At 36.4% G+C, this 13392-nt stretch overlaps 2 protein-coding genes across 3 annotated transcripts in view; both read right to left on the bottom strand.

The window, feature by feature from the left end:
- Positions 1-6087: 6087 nt before the first annotated feature.
- Positions 6088-6579, bottom strand: LOC145989079 (uncharacterized). Its single transcript, XM_083124373.1, has one exon. The coding sequence runs from the start codon at positions 6577-6579 to the stop codon at positions 6088-6090; it is 492 nt and encodes a 163-aa protein (XP_082980499.1).
- A 1265-nt stretch (positions 6580-7844) lies between these two features.
- The window catches only part of LOC145988796 (xaa-Pro aminopeptidase 1-like), a 110926-nt gene continuing 105378 nt past the window's right edge, over positions 7845-13392 (bottom strand). For both annotated transcript variants that reach the window (XM_083123984.1, XM_083123983.1), the window contains one exon: positions 7845-11810. In XM_083123984.1, the coding sequence (XP_082980110.1) occupies positions 11622-11810 (189 nt within the window). In that variant the 3' untranslated portion in view covers positions 7845-11621. The remainder of the gene's footprint in view (positions 11811-13392) is intronic.

Here is a 13392-nt window from a genome sequence, read left to right as displayed (position 1 = left end):
TATTCATATATCAAATTTGAATTGATAAGCCACTTGCATAGGTATGGTATTCTCAAAAACTATAGTAAAAATAAGTAACTGAAGTAACACTGCTATCAAAATTATCAAATGACTGGAATCATGATAATAAATAACAGAATCTATTTACCAGTAGTAGGGGATTTTTTTAATACCCATATGGTTGTTTTCATTTTTTTTATGCAGAAGTAGCAAAATAAGTAGCGAAGTAGCGAGTAGCAAACAGGAGTAGCGTAGCAAGCTACTTTTTGGTAAATGTAGTTGTAGCTGTAGCGAAGCTACATTTTGGAAGAGTAGCTGTAGCTGTAGCGAAGCTACTTTTAAAATGTAGCGTTCTGATCACTGCAAATTGCTATTGAAATAAATGATTATAACTGTTCTAAATTCCACGTAGATAAACTTAAAGCAATTAATTGAAGTTTCGTGATTTGTAAAACATATCAACAATGCCAACATTCAGGCATTAAAGCATAGATCATTTCTCAGCATCAGGTAGTATTGAAATTTGCAGAAAATCTGGATGTTGCCTGTCTCATCCATATAAACTACAATGCCAGTTTTAACAACTACTGAATTATTTACCTGATCCTTATTGAGAGTTGCCATACAAATGAATTCAATAAACAGATGATTCTTGGATCTGTAAATAGCACAAATTTAAGTTCTAAATGCTTTTTAAGATTGAACTACTATTGTGAAAACACTGTGCTCAGGATGTGCTAGAAAATGAACAGGTGTATTTTCTCCCCATTGTAATAACTAGGCTTCAGATGCTCAAAAGTAAACTTATGTCTGTTATCCACGAGAACACTTTTATACTCTGAAAACACTCTCCACATCACAAGAAACAATAGGCACATGTTGTAATTTCAACAAATCGGAAACTTGCAGTTTACTTGGAATACCGTCCACATTTTGTTTCCCTTCATGAATAGAGCAAATGCCCTTTAGGAGCTTGTAGCCAGAATTCTTCGTGAACATATACTGAATCATGTTTCTGAATTGCTCCAAAGGAAAGAAAACTACGAATTTTCAGACAGAAACAGCTGAATATGCATTTGTAAGAAAAAATCGGTAAAATATGTAATATATCCTCAAGACACTGAAAATATGCATTTGCATATGCTATATGAAAAATGCATATCTATCCGAAGCCTAGTAATAACCCATGGTTCCAGAGTAGTTTAATCCAGTTCCTTTATCTCCCGTGAGCAATAATTTAAGCAACGAGGTTGGTAAAATTTTTCTGTTAGTTTCTGAGCTTCTGGATTGATCTTTCATTTGTAGTTTTTTGGGTTCTATGTATAGCAGTCAGCTCACGAGAAGATCCCCAAATGAGGGGAGATGGGGTGCAGGAGTAAAGGGAAGGACAAGTCCATTTGCAGATTTATTTTAGAGGTAGCCGAAAGTCTTCCACTGCGGTCATTGTCCTTTTGGAAGTGCATAGGAGTTGCTTTGAGTCAATCACACAGAGCGTGTATCTGCGGCAACAGGTTGTTGCTTTTTTATTTTTTTATTTTCAGTGTCCAGAATACTTTTGTAATGCTTATCCTATGCATTATATAGACTGTATTTCAAAGAATTTAAAAAAGTAATATACAGCAACGAGTTTAGGGTTACCAGATGACAAACATTAAAAAAAGACAACATTTTTAGATTGCAAAAAGTTAACTTTCGACGAAGATACAGCACTTCGAACACACGTTTTGTGCTTACTCGTGTTTTGGTGAGCTTATAGATCACACACACCACTAAAACAATTTTACACAGTTTCCGTATAACTGATAATAGGTCTCATTATAGGCAAATGTCTGAATATTATAATATTTTTTCACTATGCCCGTAATGTTATACAGTTGTTAAACTTGGTCTCTTACTTTAAAAGAAAAACTTCAATTTACATTTTGCCTCAGAGTTGATTCTGCCAGGCCTAAAGTCAGGAAATAGTTTTTGTAAGTAGTCACATTTGCATTTTGGAATGGTTCATATCCCTGATCAACAGAACTTCACGTCTCCACTACCATGCAACAACTAAGAGTACAGCAGTTAAAAATTACTGTTTATTTCTGAATTCTGTCATGAAACTCAAATCAAAGTAAGCCGTGGCGTATCACATATTCATACCTATTGTTAGAAACTTCATGCTCACCACGAGCCGCAGTAGATGTCACAAAAGCTTTGAAATCAAAACCTCATGTGGCACGACAGCAACAATAGAAAAGATGCAAAGGTCAAACAATTTTTCTGTGTTGGTAGAAAAGTTTCTTGTCTTTGCCCTTGCAACTGAGGGTGTTGTATTTCTTTACTTTGAAATTGAAAATGGAAACAATATTAACAATTATTTACAAATAACATTTTGTTACTAATCTTGAAGTTAAGCAGTTGTCTTTTTTCCCAGAAAAGAGGATATTTCCAAAATTTTCCTAAGAACCTGCCTGGACCATTTTTAGAGCTGAAAAAGAGGTTTAGTCCGGGCAAGAGAGAAGACATCTGGTAACCCTAAACATCTTGCACACTGCACTGGTTACAGCAAGCCCACGTGTATTTCTCACTCAGGGTGCACCCTCCCAAACCCTAATAGTGAAGTCGCCTATCGCCACGTCACTCCACTTCCATTGGTGATCATCTCCAGAGTGGTGAGCTGTAGCTGTGGAAAGAACGTAAAGTGAGTATTGTGCATTTACCAAAAGAAGAATGGATAAAGCCAATCTTGCTACTTGCTGTAAATCGCTCAATGGAAAGGTGCTTTTCCAGGCCTTGGTCTTGAAAATTAGTGCTCTACTGTACGGTTTAGTTTCTAGTGCATATATTGTTTTCATTATAATCTTTTTAACTACACTCTTAATAATAATTATGGGTTCATTGTATTTCCCTTTAAGGCTACTGTTGTTATAGATAACACAATACGCCAATTCATGCATCCATTAATATTTTGAAAGAACTTGAACATAAACCAGACACATTCTATCATCACAAATTATCCACTCTATTAACAATATGATTGTATACACTTCCAATTACTTATGAACTAAATGCTAAACTAAGTCAAAAAGTTTATATGTTACCAAAACAAGTAACGAAATTTACTCTTAGTTATTACACTGTAGGAAAGGTATATAGAAATAAAACAATTAATTGCAGGTACAAAGACTATATTACTAGTCTGATGCTATTCATTAAACAGCATTTATTTACTGTATACAATAACCTTCTAATATATTTTCCCATTAAGCAACAAATGATATTGATCCAGTTTATATGACTTGTAGACAGGATTGTACATTGGATATGAGGCATGTGGTTGATGTCTGAATGTGTTGGAGTTTGTCCAATCTGTAAAAAGAGGAACACTTTCATATATTTACGCAAATTTACATTTTTTTTTACTGACAATTGTAGAAGCTTATCATCTTTAATGTATGATTTCTTGCAAAAAGGTAATTCCACTTAAAGTTCAAATATATGATTTTTAATGACTGACTTAGAAGGAGGACATTAATGAGTAGCCAAATGGTGTACAAATATGAACTGCGTGAATCATTTTTAAAAAAATCATGGCAAAAACATTAACTTAAACTAATGCTGATGATTCAGTGTCAACATACAGTATACATACCTGCGTGGAGGAGTGGTTAACACAGCATGCAATGATGCCAGGGGGTCACAGGTTCGAATCCAAGTGTGTGTTCCGTCATCATGTCATCACTTATCCTCAACTTTACAATTAGCCAATTGTGGCAGAAATGCAAAGTAAAATAATCCATATCAGTCAATCAAACCTGTATATAACTGTCATTAATGAATGTGGCAATTATTTTATTTTTATTGTTTGTACCATTCAGTGCAGCAATTAGGGAGGTGGGGCAAGCACCCCCTACTTTTTGCCACTCTTTCCCCCGCACTATGCTAAACCTTACGTGCAGGCAACGGCAAAGATAATGGTAGGCAAATTATCCACAAATATTTTCATTACTTTCTTATTCTACATCCTGTGTTGCTTTAAGGAATGAAACTATGTTAGTTCGAAGCACGCATTGTTCTCTGCTTACTGACGTCCTCATTTCAGTATCATCACATTGTGTAATTCAAACCGAATGCAAATGTTTGTGTACAATTTGCCTACTGTTTCTTTCACCGTTGGGTGTACGAAGGGAAAGTAAACTGTCTTTGCCCCACCAGTTTTTGCACCTTCGGTTTTGGAACCTAATCACCGCCACTGGTACCATTACAATGGCATTACCATTATTGCATCTCTGCACCAAATATTCATCTTAGTTTGAGCAGTATAAAAAAAAAAAAAATGTGCGAGCTCCGCTTGGAAATTTAGTCTGCTGTTTATATTTTAATAGCTAACCCATAGCTGAGTGGTTATCACACCTCGCTATTTCTTCTCTCTCTCACATATACATACACACACATACATTATATATATATATATATATATATATATATATATATATATATATATATATATATATATATATATATATATATATATAGCTCTCGCTCTTTGTCTCTTTTTAACTAGTTATTTCTCTTTACCACTGTGCCTCATTCTCTTCCATTTATATTCTTCTCTCTTCCCAAGTAACCTACACCATTGGGCCAACATCAGTTTTTACATGGGAAAGGTTGGCTTTACGTTGGTCTTACGTTGGGCCAATGGTGTTTGCCAACGTTTGCCCAACCATGGAAACTTGAGTCAAAGTCAGTTTTATAAACAACTTCTTAATGCTAAGACAATTTTCAGGTGAATGCTGAAAATTCTAGTGTAAAGTAAGTGACTTGTAACAGTGTTTATTTTCGAATATTTCAGTCACAGCACATACTGTAAATATAATATATTTTTGATGAAAGTAGAAGCTATTTTTAGTCACTCACCAGTCCTTTGTCAGCTGCCATGGATGAAAGATGTGTTGGGAATTGCTTATTGTTTGCCTCTTTTGCTGTAGTAGAACAAGAACATTCTTACAGGTAATATTATGAAGGTGGTTAAACAATGTTATGTGGAGACTAAATTCCATGAGAGGTAGAAAACTAAGTAAACTCTAGAAGTTTTTTTTTTGCTACCACTTGAAGGTATGGTGCCTTGAAAACAATGATACCATGTGACTGAGAAAGTGCTGTTTATTTTTTTATTTTCGTAAATATCGAACTATTGTTTACATTTGGCCTCACAATAAATTATGTATATATCAGAAAACAAACCTATCAATTCTTTAGTTTTCAGTACGTTGGGCCAATGTACTAAAACCATACGTTGGGCCAACATAAACACAGTCAAAAAAGTTTTGCATCAGAACGGAAAATGACAAAACATATATGAAGCACAAGGTTTATTGCCAATGTCAGTGGAAATACAAAAGAAAAGATGAAAAAGAAGACATGTTGAATGAGAAGGTAACAAAAATCGTACAATTTTCTTAGAAATGTGTTTAAAACGAAAATGGCACAATTCATGATGAAGGTGAGAAAACAAAGAACTGTCACAAGAAGACTCTTCGTCATAGCGGATCTACCAGAATCATTGTCTACCACCTGGTGTGTCCTCCCCTGGCTGCAAGAAGGTCTTGAACACGCTGTGGGATACTGAGGATGAGACGATCAAGGTGATCTTGCGGTAAGCAATCCCATTCGTCCTGTGCCGCAAGAAGAACTTCACAAAGATTGGTGAGAGCCACAGGATGGTTTGCAATCGCATTTTTTAGCATTGCCCATGCATGTTCGATGGAATTCATGTCGGGACTTTGCGCTGGCCAGAGCATGCATGCGACAGATATTCGCCGCCTGCAGATAATCGTGCACCATCTGTGCGCGGTGTGGACGGGCATTGTCATCCACCGAGACAAATTCGTCACCAATTTCCTGATGAAATGGTTCCACAGTCGTCTGGAGAATGTCCCTGACATAACAAACAGCTGTTTGTGTCCCTCTAATTGGAATTAAAGGCGTTCGACGTCCGAGCATGATCCCTGCCCACACCATGATTCCTCCTCCTTGGTATGGATGGACACCCAGGACACCACGAAGCCACTCCTGCAGTCCAGGGCCTCGCCACACCTCTCCTTATCATGAATCTGGCCTTAGACATAGCCTATATTCACCGGTGAAGAGTACATGAGCCCAATGACCGGGTCCCCAATTTCGATGTGCACGGGCCAAATGCACACGGTCGCGCCGATGTTGTGCCAACAGGTACTGGCACCGGAGAGGTCTTCTGGAATGTAAACAATTTTCTCTGAGTCTGTTACGGACAGTTTCGTTTGACACACGCACACCAGAGGTTGCCTGGAGGGCATGAGTGATGTTCCTTGCCATCATGGTATTCTGTCGCCGAGCTGATAGTTGTACATAGCAGTCTTGTGCTGGTGTTGTGGCCCGTGGACGACCTGTTCGTTGACGATCTGCTACTGTTCCTGTGTCTATATACCGCCTCCAGGTCCTGCAGATATCGCTTTGCGCCACTCCAACAGCCCTAGCTACAGCCCGCTGTGACATGCCAGTCTGCAGTAGCGTGATGATCCTGGCCCGATCAAACTGCACTATCGTACGCCTAGGCATGCCTTGCACACAGCTGCACTCGCTCGCCTTCGCTAACTGGACACAAGGAACACCTAACTAACCTTCGCCGACTACCGTGCTGCTATGCTTGAACACACGCATGCGCTTGTCGACTTCGGTAGTCGACTGTGGTGATAGGTATTGCACGTCGACCACGTTACTTCGCACAATGAGCTCTGCTTCATCATTTCTTGTCGGCTTCGGCATGTTGCAGACGTTATTTTCATCACTTCTCAGGTGATGCAAAACTTTATTGACTGTTTAGTAAAAACATACGTTGTGCCAACGTAGTAAAACCATACATTGGCCCAACATAAAAACCACACATTGACCCAACGTTGGAACCCCAGCCAAAATTATTGTTGGCTAATGGCATGATTTTGCATTGGGCCAACCATTTTCAATATGGTTGGCCCAATGTTGGGCCAACCACTTTTGGTTACTTGGATAAGTTCTCACCTTGGGTTGACTGTCAACTAAATCAAAAACATTATTCAAGAAGTGACAAAGAAAATTCTTTCTCCATCCCAATATACAGAAATTTGACTCGACTTTACATCATCACTTACCTGTAGGAGCGGCAGTGATACTTTTTTTCTTCTGTAACTTTTAAAGAGTCTACAAGACTCATCTAGATGAATTATTGCAATCACCTTTGTTCCCAGGTCAACCTATGATGAGGACAAATGGGAAGGCTCTTTGCAAGATTTTAAAATCTCATGGAAGTTGTATTAAATATTTTCAAATTATGAGAAGTCAGTAAATAGGTCACAAATTGATATGGGATAGCTGAAAATAGTAGTGAGTAGTTTTTAAAGGTGTCATTAGGTGACAGCACAATCCAGCTTGATGATATTCAGTTAGCACTCGCTAGATAGTACACACACACATGGGGAAGTCAGTTTAAAAATGTTGACTGTACTAGAGGACTGCACGTGGAGATGGTACTGGTGGAGGAGATGATTTGAGCTGACAGGTGAGTGACAATAGACAGCATAGCCACTGCAATAGTGTGTTCTCATGGTTTAGCCAACGGCGTAATGCATGATCATTTGAATTTTCGAAAATGGTAAAAACGGTGATGGCAAATGTTTCATGGATGATAAAGATGTTGAACGTGAGATGCGACTGGCTGGGACAGTAGCCAAAAGTCTTGTATGTAGTAGGTTTTTGGAGACTGATAAAGTGATGGGATAAGTGTATCAATGTTGGTAGAGATTATGTTGAAAAATAGACATTGTTTTCAAGTCATTTACTCACTTAGTATTTTTAATAGAAGTTTGTGACCTACTTACTGACTTACTTATGTATATAGGGAAAACATAATATTAAAATCAATATACATAAATATATTTAACAAAGTTTTATTAACCAGATTGTTTCTTGGTATTAAATCTCATACCTTCTAAATTAGTGAATTTATTTGGCAGTGATTCCATATACAGTAAAACCTCGTTAATCTGGACTAATGGGGGGATAAGTTGACTGGTTTAATGAAAGTCCAGATTAAGTGAAATAACATAAAATAACAGTAGAAAGTGCATTAAAACTACGTTTATAGCAACAAAACACATTTACTATGGTGTATTTAAGGAACATAGGCCTAAATACACTATACAGTACAGTACAAAGACTGCGGGGAAACAGATTTTTTTTTTGCCTTTTGCCTGTTCCAGATTAAGCGAAGTCCGGCTTATCGGGGTCTTGATTAACGAGGTTTTACTGTAATACAATTTTTATCTTACTGGCAGACTATTACAAAATTATATGTTGTTAATTATGAAAGTTGATTGGTATTTCGATGTAGATTCAAAATGGACTATGACTTGGAGACCTCAGCCAAGAACTTGTTCAATAACATTGTTACATCCTGCTATGTAAATTATTTTCGAATTTACAAAATATATGGATATCTGAATATACAAATATCTGAAACACTTGTATATATTTCGCAATACCAACAATTGCATTTACCATTTTTTTCAGCTCTATACATATGAGTTTATGCTATTATTTTATTGAGATATAATAATATGTTGAATAGCAGTGAAAATTTCTCTCTTATCAGTTAATATTACTCATGTTGATAGGTATCGTATTTACTAAACTAATAGAGTCTATGTCAATGAAAATACTGCATCAATATTTCAAACACAGGCCTTGATTTACATATGTATAGACCTGAGACTAATATCCTAAGGCCAGCCTATATGCAATTCCAGTTATAACTTTTAGGCCAAATGTCAAAATGGTAAATTATATTTTTCTTAAAAATATTTTTACCACATTTGAAATATCTCATTTGTTTGTTTTGTGGCACTTTTCAAAGCAGATAAGTGCCCACTCCCGGCCTTAAATCCAGGCCTGGAACTCTTTGTGGCAAATATATTAACTGATTAAAGTAGTAAAACACACAAGCAGCTCAATAAGAAAACTAAGTTGCCATCAACATTGAGACATTTCGTTTCTGCCATTAGGATGGGCCTTGCCTATAATGCCCCAGTTAGCTACTATTTTTTGTTTCACAGATGTATTGAATTAATAGTCTTGGCATGCCCCCTTCATTTCTTCATCATGTCACCTGCATAGCTGCCATTAACCAATGATTAAAAATATTAAATGCTAATTAATAACAAGCTGAAAGTTGGTAAAATTGTATGACAACTGTATGTACAAATAAGAATTGGCAGAGAAACTAATTGAAAAGAAAACAAGCTTTCTTAATGAGCAGGCAGCACCTCTTCCATCAGTAACAATATAAAAGTTATGTATAAATAATATTTTTCTGCAAACTTTTCTCGCATTTGAGGAACATGCCAAGATGGATGCCCCTCACACAGCCGACTTTAACATCCTATATTGTTATATTATATTTTTTAAATTTTCATTTCCTTATTCAGGTTTATGGTAGTGACTATAAGCCTATTTTAAATGCATAATGCATTTTCTTGTAATTGTAGCATCAATTCTAATATTCTTCAACAACCTTAGTATTTTACATGTGCAAATGCTAAAGTGATTTCTTTTATCTTTGCAAATAAATTTCATAAATTGAAAACTGTAAAACACTGAATTTGTACGTAATATATTCAACTTCGTACACAAAAATATGTCTTTTAGTTTGTCTTAAAAGCATATTTATAAATAGCTGCCTTGGAATATCTTCGATATTTTTATCGAATGAAGAAAAAATAGCAAAAAATTATGTTTCTTTGTTACCAGCTATATATGTGCGGTAGGATGGGACAGATTAATCAGTAGTACTCTAGTTATATCAGCTGATATGAGCAGAGCATATTGGTGTATTGGTTTATCAGTAAAATTTCTGATAATTTTTCTGATCTGATATATCTATGAATAAATATCCTGTAATTTAATTCAAACTCTGACATTTTGTTATTAATTTTATGAATGTAAACATATAATTTATATGTCCTGGTTTTCGAAAGTAAATGTCTAAATATGCTGTGTATTTTCCAAAGGTAAAACTCATTGCATTCATGTGTTACATACGAGGTGTGACACAAAAAAAACTGGATTAATTGCATAAGTGAAAAACAAAAAGGAGTTTGCAACAACAGTTTTGGTGACGTCATGCGACACCCCTAGTCTATCTGTGCTGCAAGTTTGGACTCACTCGGTCTCACCAGTTGGATGTATTACATCATTGAGTGAACACCTGCAACTGTGTTCTGCCGAAAAAATGTCTAGTGTGAAAAGTGAATAAAGAATAAACATCAAATTCCTTGTCAAACTTAAGAAATCTGCAACAGAAACATTCCAAATGTTAAGTGAGACTTTTGGAGATGATACTTTGTCTAGGACACGCGTGTTTGAATGGCATGAACGGTTTTCGGAGGGAAGGGACAGTGTGGATGACAATGAATGTACAGGGTGCCCACAAACTGAGATTATGGAACAAAACATTGCAAGAGTTCTTGAAGTGATACGAGGTGACCGAAGACTGAGTGTTCGTGCAGTGGCTGAGTTAGTTAACTTGGATAGGGAATCTGTTTGATGCATTTTAACAGAGGAATTGAACATGCGGAAGATTTGTGCAAAGGTTGTACCAACGTTCTGTCAGATGACCAAAAACTGTGTCGTAAAGACTTGAGTGAGGACATGTTACAACGCCTTAGAAATGAGCTAAGTTTGGAATCTGTTGTTACTTGCGATGAGACATGGATTTTTACCTATGACCCTGAAAGTAAGTTTCACAAGGAATTTGATGTTGATTTTTGTTCACTTTTCACACTAGACATCTTTTCGGCAGAACACGGTTGCAGGTGTTCACTCAATGTTTCCCAACAGTATCTTTGCATGAAATGGATATGGTTCACCTAGCCTCTAATAAAATGGTTGACTGGGATCAGCCCTGGAGGGGAGCCAATTGGAGCTTGGTGCTGATTGCATCACCTCCACAATTGAAAGGATCGTGAATGTGTAGGGACATATCTCCACATTGACCAATTGACCTGGCACTATGCAAAATGAAGGGGTAGCTTAACCTTTTCCTACTGGACCATTTATGTTCAAGGAGCATTTACAATTTTATATCGGATCATAGAATATTGATTATCTGCATCAGTACTTTATCAGTACTGGCAAAGTTATCATATTGGTCCATTCCTAATTTCCTTTGTTTGTTTCCAACATTTAGACACTTACCTTGAGTTTAAAAGCACACAGTTATATGAAGAAAAAGATAAACAGTATCATGCAGTAGCACTGTAGCTTACACCAACACCAAGCAGAATATCTTCTCACTGAACTAATACTGAATTCATGCACCAGCAAAATAGCTACAATCTGCAAGAAACACACTGAAATAAGCTTCTTCAACATCGAATATGAAGCTGTAGTTCACATTTTCTACATCTCGGCAGTCTTCCACTAGCAACACTGAATATCTTCACTTTGTCTTTAGAAATCATAAAACTAGCATCAAAGCACTTGTCTGGGAACTGACGTATTTAAATTCAAGTTTTTTTTTCTCTATATACATACATATATACAGGAAATTACACTGCGTATAAGATTTATCAAAAGAATGTTAACACTGATAGCGAAACAGTCAACAACAACACTGAACATGAACTAATAGTGGCATTGTCGGAAAGAGGACCTGTTTTTGACATCATCCAGTAGAAACCTTTCATTTTTCGCTGCTTCTTCAGCTCTGCCCCAACTTCATGTCGAATCTGAGCATTGTAATCCGTTAACCATTCTTTCTGAAGAGATAATTAAAAATTACAAATAATAGAAATTTATTTAAATATTTTTCTTTCAACTTTTCCACAAATAACAATAATAACAATTACTGGTGCTAATACTAGTATTTTAAATGTACAAACATTTCTTTTTCTTCTTGGAGTGCTGGAGGTCCTTCATACCTGTGACATTTATGTCACAGATTTATTTATTCAAATTTTCATAAAATATTCCAAAAAATACCCACACTTTTATACGATATCAATACCTATGATTTGGTGTATTCTTATCATTCACTCCGAACATAGTGGGTATAAATAAAATTGAAAATGCACTATAATACCATGTCCAGTTAATAACATTACTTATATAGTGCTTGAAGTGGAAATTACTAGCTGGGAGGGTGCTTGGTCGAATTTGGGGATACAGGGGAGTATCCTTTGGAAATTGGAATTGGAGTGAAAATTGCAATTTTCATCGAACCTTTTATTCCCACACAATATTTGATTTATAAGGCTCTAGCATGCATTTATATACAGTATGTAACATTGTTATTTGTACACATAGAATTTCCGAGGAAAAAATGTCATATCTACTAGTAAATATAATCATTTTCATATGTACCTGGAAATTAATGTTAATGAAGGTTTCACCAACAAATGTCAATAAAAATGTATGTTCAAAGTGTATAAACAGAGCATATAATTTGTGTGAAAAGAGAAAAACATGCGGTTTCATGCAACATTGTTATTCGTACAGGCAAGAGTTTCAATCTTCCTCACATACAGCGCCACCGCTATTCGGGCGAATTCTTGCAGTTTGCAACTTCGTAACAAGTTTGAACATGCAGACGTGCTTCCCGTCAAGCGAAATGCTGCCGTAGGTATTGTTGGAAGGTCTATCGTCTATCTATCAGCGTGTTCAAAATGGGCAAGGTGAAGGAACTTAGTTCCGATCTGAAGTATGTTATTATAAATTTGGCCCTTAGAGGTTATTCGTTAAGAAAAATTGGACAAACAGTCAATAAATCACACTCCACAGTTCAATACATAGTAAACAAATGTAGAGAGGAAGGTTCATCACAGAATGTGCAGAGAAAACCAAAAGAAAGACGGTTGAATAAATGTGATGAACACTTTATTTTAAAAAGAGTGTGAGATAACCCCCGACTAAGTGTTTGTTAGTTACGACCATTAGTAGAAAATGTTGCTGGCAAGATGATGTCCGACCAAACTGTCCAACGTGCCTTGTGTAAGCATGGATATCATGGCAGAATACCACAAAAGAGGCCGTATGTAAATAAGGTGAATCACAGGAATAGACTTTCATTCGTGAAAGAGCACATCCACAAGGACCAGGAATTTTGGGGTAGTGTTGTATGGTCAGACGAGTCCAAGATTAATATATATGGGTCAGATGGGATAAATAGGGTCTGGAGAAAATCAAATAAAGACAATGATCACATTAACACAGTTCCAACAGTTAAACACGGTGGTGGGTCATTATTTGGGACTGTGTGTCATCCAAAGGTGTTGGTACCATTCAGTTTATTGATGGTATCATGGATGCGTATGTCTATTTGGACACATTGAAGAACAATGT

Source organism: Lepisma saccharinum, chromosome 6, assembly GCF_977018435.1.
Source record: "Lepisma saccharinum chromosome 6, izLepSacc3.1, whole genome shotgun sequence".
NCBI lineage: Eukaryota > Metazoa > Arthropoda > Insecta > Zygentoma > Lepismatidae > Lepisma > Lepisma saccharinum.
The sequence above is the reverse complement of the archived record's forward strand: the minus strand, read 5'-3'. Positions and strand labels throughout refer to the sequence as shown.

What these genes read in the sequence shown, in the direction of transcription:
- LOC145989079 (XM_083124373.1), bottom strand. Translation starts at nt 6,579, where the DNA reads ATGCCTAGGCGTACGATAGTGCAGTTTGATCGGGCCAGGATCATCACG.